The following is a 5,581-nucleotide window of genomic DNA, read 5'->3' on the forward strand; positions in this document are numbered from 1 at the left end:
CGCGACGTGCACCGAGTCCATGATGCGGCGCAGAGCCTCCGAGATCTGCTTGGCCCGCACCGTGTGCTGCTCAAACTTGGTCTTCACCGCCGACTGAGAGATGCACTCCTGCACATGCACACGCACGTGCACGGCAGTCAGCAGACATGGCTAATGTAGGACAACAGAAACAGCTGGTCATCAGCAGGACATCTCACCTCAAAGCGCCGCTCAAAGTTCTGGAACTCAAACATTCTGGCTTGAAATCCCTCAGCCAGAGCTCCACCTGCAGCAGAACCAGAACCAGAACAGACTCCAGTGAGAGGACAACCTCCTCATCCCAGTCTGGACTCAGAACAGAGCCGACATCTTTCCTCCAGCAGGCGGACACAGATATGTGATCCAGATCCAGAACCCACGAGGATCCACACGGGCCTCACCTGCTTCAGGCATGCCCTGCGCCCTCTGCACGCGGGCCTGCAGCACCTCTTTGGCGGAGACGAAGAAGATGCGGTCGCTGGCCTGGGCGCGGTCCACCACACCCAGCTCCTCCACCAGGAAGTTGCTGCAGCGGTCCATGTGCTGCCGGCGAACCTGATCCAGCAGAGAGGAAGAGACTGATGAGGGCGAGGAGGAGGAGGGCGGGCCTGAACGCTGTTGCTAGACGCTAATGCTAACAGGCTAACACTAACTAGCTCCTCCACGAGTTTATGCAAACACGGACCGGTCTTTAAGACGTGGCGGATAAAAACAACATTAATTCATCAGACATGAATGAAAATGATATTTTACAAATAACAGAACTGAATGTGTTTCAGCAACATCTGCAGCATTCCAGAGCCGCTGTTACACCATCGACTGTATACGTCCTACTTATACAGTCAAGCGTTTTTTGTTATGATTTGTTATAAAATGTGATCAACTGGAGGCAGAATTAGGAAATTCTTTTCTCAGCATGTTTGAATTTGAGTTTACAGTTATAAATTTATGAATAATTATAAGTAACTTAAATGTCTAAATTACTTTTGTGCAATTTTATTTTCTTAAAAAAATATCAGAAAAAGTAAAACGCCATTCATGTGTAAAATAGTGCTATAATTTGGTCGTAAAATATATGTTTGGCTGGTTGAATTTCTTTAATCTACCGATTAACTTGGCCAGTGACTTAATAAGTAAATTACAGTGTTTGTGGAGGAATTGCAATTATTTAAAATCTGACTAAAACAGAGTAACATACGTGCACTAGAAATTGGGCAGAAAGCATGTTCCTTCTAAAACTGGAAATACATCAACTTTTTTATCACCTGAAGCAGTGACACTGAGCATGATCGAGCTCAGACTGAAATAAACGATAATTCATCAAAGTGCAGAGCAGCAACAGTCTAAACCAGCAGAAGAAATTCAGAGAATTTGCTTTTATTTCCTAACTTATTCACAGGATGTTGACAAAAATGTTAATTTGTGTGCTCTGTGAAAACATTAGAATGTATTAGTAGAATGAGAGATGTCAGAGCTGACATTCACTTTGGCTTTGATGTATGGAGCTAAATTTGGGCCAATATTATTTGAAACCCAAATAAAACAAATGTTGGTGTTAGACTGACAGTAAAATGACTGAAACTTTTTGCTATTCTACAATGAACTTCATTATTTTCAGCTTCAAATGTTTTTTTTTTAGGTTTCAAAACTCAAATTTTGAGTTTCGAAACGTTTGGCCCCATTGTGGCACATTGGGGCGAGGCGAACACGAAGGACCAATCAAACTCGATGTCCCAAGATGGGTGAAACAAGCAGTTATATGGCGTAAAAACAGCACGTCCAAACCGCCGTTCAACCGTTCAAAGCGCTGTCTTATTGTGTTGAATGCAGGCGAAGAAACCGTCCGTATGCTGGAATTAAATGGCTAAAATGGTTGTTTATACGCGATAAAACTCTGCCTTTGACAGCCATCTGGGGTCAACTTCAGACTATGACAGCTCAGACGAAACATTTTCTGACCGTAATTCTCACAGTTCTCAGTCAGTGAACGCACCGGGACTGCAGTCTCCACCCTCGCTGATTTTGATTGGTCCTTTGTGTCAAAACGTTTTGAAACTGAAATTTTCTGATTAAAAAAAAAAACAAAAAAAATAACAAGTTTTGAAATGTACATTTTTAGTTTTGAAACCTAAAAACAGAACATTTGAAGCTGAAAATAATAAAGTTTTTTTTTGAATAGCAAAGTTTGGGACATTTTACATTTTTGTGGCCAAACACCATTTTTTTTTCAAAATGTTTTATTTGGGTTTCAAAGAATATTGACCATAGTTTGGTTCCAGATTCCTGAAACCAGGACCTGCACCTCCATCAGAGGAGTTTGGGGCTCCACGAGGGGAACTGACCTCCTCCATGTACTCGGGCTCAGAGGCCGAGGCGTCCCAGCGGTTGTTGAGGATGAAGATGTTGGGGCTGGAGAGACGCTCGTTGACCTTGTGGAAGAAGGACTTCTCCTGCAGACAGACACACGGTCAGCTCGGTGGGACCGGTCCGTTTAGCCGAGGGTCCGGCCGCCTCACCGTCTGCATCAGGGTGGACTCGGAGTTTGCCACCAGAACAAACACGTCGGCGTCCAGGCAGAACTTGTCGATCCAGCTGTCCAGTTCGGTGGTCACGTCGATCCCGGGGCTGGAAGGGCGAGCGAAGACGGTCAGCTGGGACCACCTCCCGTCACATGCCACGACCCGACAACTCACCTGTCGACCAGAACCAGGTCATCCCGGAGCAGGGCACACTTGACTTTGGGCCACATGACGCAGACCAGGCTGCCGGCGTCCAGGTCCTGGTCCTGATGGAGGGCGTGGGCCAGCTGGTTGACGGTCTGACGCAGAACGGAGTGTCACTGGGGGGGTCCCACCACGGACGGCGTTCAGCCTGAAGGAAGTACCAGACTCACCTTGATGCTCTTCTTCTCCTCCGAGCCCTCGGTGAGGAGGAAGCCCTCGCTGCCGTCCGTGCCCTCCACCCTCAGGAAGCAGTTGGTGGTGTGTCCGATTCCAGACGGCAGGACTTTGTCGCACAGCATGGCGTTGATGACCGTGCTTTTCCCGTTGCTGGTCCTAGAGAGCAGAAAGGAAACGGTTTGGCTGCAGCACCATCACCTCACCTGCTTTCACCTGAGAGGACGAGGTGTGAGCAGAAGAACCGTCCCTCCAGGATCTGAGACCAGCAGACACTCCCTCATCCTCCGGTCTGCTGTAAAGATGCTCTTTAATTAAAACACCTGTGTCCTTAGTTTCTGCAGAGCGGCAGGAGTTCCTTGTTTACACTCTCCCCCAAGCTAATATTAGCGTAGCAACAAAAATGGTGGTCAATACCGTTTCTATCCAGCCGTACAGTTTAGATCCAGATTCTAGATCAGACCAGGAAAACAAAGACGTTCATGGATCTATTTGACAAGTGGATGCATCGGAAAGGGGCGGGGCTTCTCTATGTCACAAGTACGATTCAAACTGTACTTTTTCATCTGCTCCTGATTTACAAACAATATGAATGAAAATAATACCCCAAAATGTATTTTTAATCTTATTTTTTCAGAACTATGTCTGTCCTCCATCAAGAGGAACATTCTAGAAGATCATGTTAAAGTCTGTTTTCATCAGAGTGGGTCTCATACGACAAACTGATGATCCGTGTTCTGCTGCAGGACTCTGACGGCTGCAGCTCGGTGACTGAAGGACACAACGACACGATTACTAGTCTGTAAAACTCTGGGACCCGAGCACGGCGTGGTTCTGACAGCACCCCCAACCCCTCCAGTCTCTGGACTGCGTCACCTTCCGAAGAAGACCACCTTCATGTGGCGGCGGGCGAGCACTTCTCCAATCCCTGCCACTTTGGACAGGAAACCCCGCACCTCCTGGACCTGCTCCTCGGTGGTGACCGGGTCCAGGTCCTCGTTTCTGTGAGCATCTGAGATGGAAACAGAGAAACAGATGATGCTGACCAGTTGACCATTAAAACCTGAGTCCAGGTGAGACTTCACACCTGACAGACCAAGAGGAGGATCAGAGGACCATCAGTGTCAGGTCACACCTGTCCAGGTAATCAGCTGCTAGTATCTCCTAAGCCAGCAGGACAGCAGCCATCTAGAACTGGACTCTAACCCTGATCTGTTTTAAGAGGTTCTAGTCTGCTGTCATGGCAACGGTTTGAGGTTTTTCCATCTTCCCTGATGATGGTTGAGTTAGAGCTGGACTATCAGAACGGGTTTCAGTGAAGCCCACCTTCCAGGAAGGACGCGCTCTCCCTGATGTAGGCTCCCAGCTGCTCAAAGATCCCGTTGATCTTCTTCTTGGCGGTGACGAAATGCTTGAGCGGCGAGGCGTTCACTTCCGCCATCATCCTCTTCTCCTTGGAGTGAAACTGGGCGGGGCTGACTCGTGGGAACACCAGAGACATGGCACTGTTCAGAGGAAACACAGAGGACAGCACTGAGCACGCCGCAGACGCCAGCAGAGGCCGCGAACGCAGCCACAGGAGACCTGTGGGGACAGAGAGGTCATGAAGCCACGCCCTCTTTACACACCCACCAACACCAGCGCCAGCAGAGGTAAACAAGAAAAAACAAACCACCTCAGCTGCCTTCATCTGGTCTGACTCCGCCCCTCACAAGACAGGGTTTGTCGGTGACAGACAGGTGAGTCCCTGACGGACAGGTGTGTCGGTGACGGACAGGTGAGTCCCTGACGGACAGGTGTGTCGGTGACGGACAGGTGTCTAAACACACCTGTCTCCAGATGCTCTGCTTCTTAAAGCGGCTTCAAACAGGAAGTTTCCTTTGGTTTTAGTATCGACAGTCCCGGTTCGGGGTGGACGTTGGACTCTGAGGATCGAACCAGAACCTGTTCCCGCTACATGCGGCTGCAGCTGAAGGTCAACGGCAGCACCTGCGCCTGTTAACGGCCGGACATCCACACGGGCCGGGCACTCAGCTGCAGCCGGCCCCCACCGAAATCCGACCCCCACTCAGCGGGCTGGCAGCCCCCGGACCGGGTTCAGACTCCCCTGCGGGTCTGGCCGCTCCGAACCGAACCGACAGTTACCTTTAGTTTGCAGCGACTTCAGGGCCGGGGCTCGAACTGCATGATGGCACTTCGATGTCGGAGGTCGTCCCGGGCCTCCAAACAGTCAAGGTGATGTCGGGCCCGGCCGGACGTCCACTGGCAGACCGCTACACCACAGCCCGCCGGGAGTTAGAGCAGAGGATAGCCGTCAGCTCCACACCGGCTCGGCTTCGTTTCCGAGGGTCCAAACACGGAATCCTCCCGGAAAGAACCGGAAGCAGTTGCGCTTACGTCAGATGACCCGGAAGTGACCGAGTCAGCTGAGCGGTTTTTCTGTGAAGTTTTATTATTTTAACCAAACATTTTTCAGAAGCAGAAACAGTTCAACGGATTTCTTACGGCCAGCGCGAATCTAAACGGTCTCGCGACCTTAACCGCACAGGTGAAAATCAGCATGACGTCACAGGTCTCACTAAAACTAAAAACAGTAAAACCATGACTTAAGTTCAAATTTACAAAATTAATTTGTTAAAAAAAACGTTAACATCTGTACATCTTTC

At 49.4% G+C, this 5,581-nt stretch overlaps 1 protein-coding gene across 1 annotated transcript in view; it reads right to left on the reverse strand.

Annotated features, from left to right (window-relative positions):
- Nucleotides 1-5,462, reverse strand: part of mfn2 (mitofusin 2) — a 12,111-nt gene extending 6,649 nt beyond the window's left edge. Inside the window, exons 1-10 of the mRNA XM_036212999.1 lie at nucleotides 5,061-5,462; nucleotides 4,242-4,420; nucleotides 3,792-3,927; nucleotides 2,912-3,074; nucleotides 2,712-2,836; nucleotides 2,535-2,643; nucleotides 2,361-2,468; nucleotides 420-573; nucleotides 198-265; nucleotides 1-108 (exon numbers count right to left, since the gene is read on the reverse strand). The exon at nucleotides 1-108 is cut by the window's left edge and continues 10 nt beyond it. Of these exons, the coding sequence (XP_036068892.1) occupies nucleotides 1-108; nucleotides 198-265; nucleotides 420-573; nucleotides 2,361-2,468; nucleotides 2,535-2,643; nucleotides 2,712-2,836; nucleotides 2,912-3,074; nucleotides 3,792-3,927; nucleotides 4,242-4,416 (1,146 nt within the window). The 5' untranslated portion in view covers nucleotides 4,417-4,420; nucleotides 5,061-5,462. The remainder of the gene's footprint in view (nucleotides 109-197; nucleotides 266-419; nucleotides 574-2,360; nucleotides 2,469-2,534; nucleotides 2,644-2,711; nucleotides 2,837-2,911; nucleotides 3,075-3,791; nucleotides 3,928-4,241; nucleotides 4,421-5,060) is intronic.
- Between the last annotated feature and the right edge of the window lie 119 nt (nucleotides 5,463-5,581).

Source organism: Oryzias melastigma, linkage group LG7 (genome assembly GCF_002922805.2).
Source record: "Oryzias melastigma strain HK-1 linkage group LG7, ASM292280v2, whole genome shotgun sequence".
In the NCBI taxonomy this organism is placed as follows: Eukaryota; Metazoa; Chordata; class Actinopteri; order Beloniformes; family Adrianichthyidae; genus Oryzias; species Oryzias melastigma.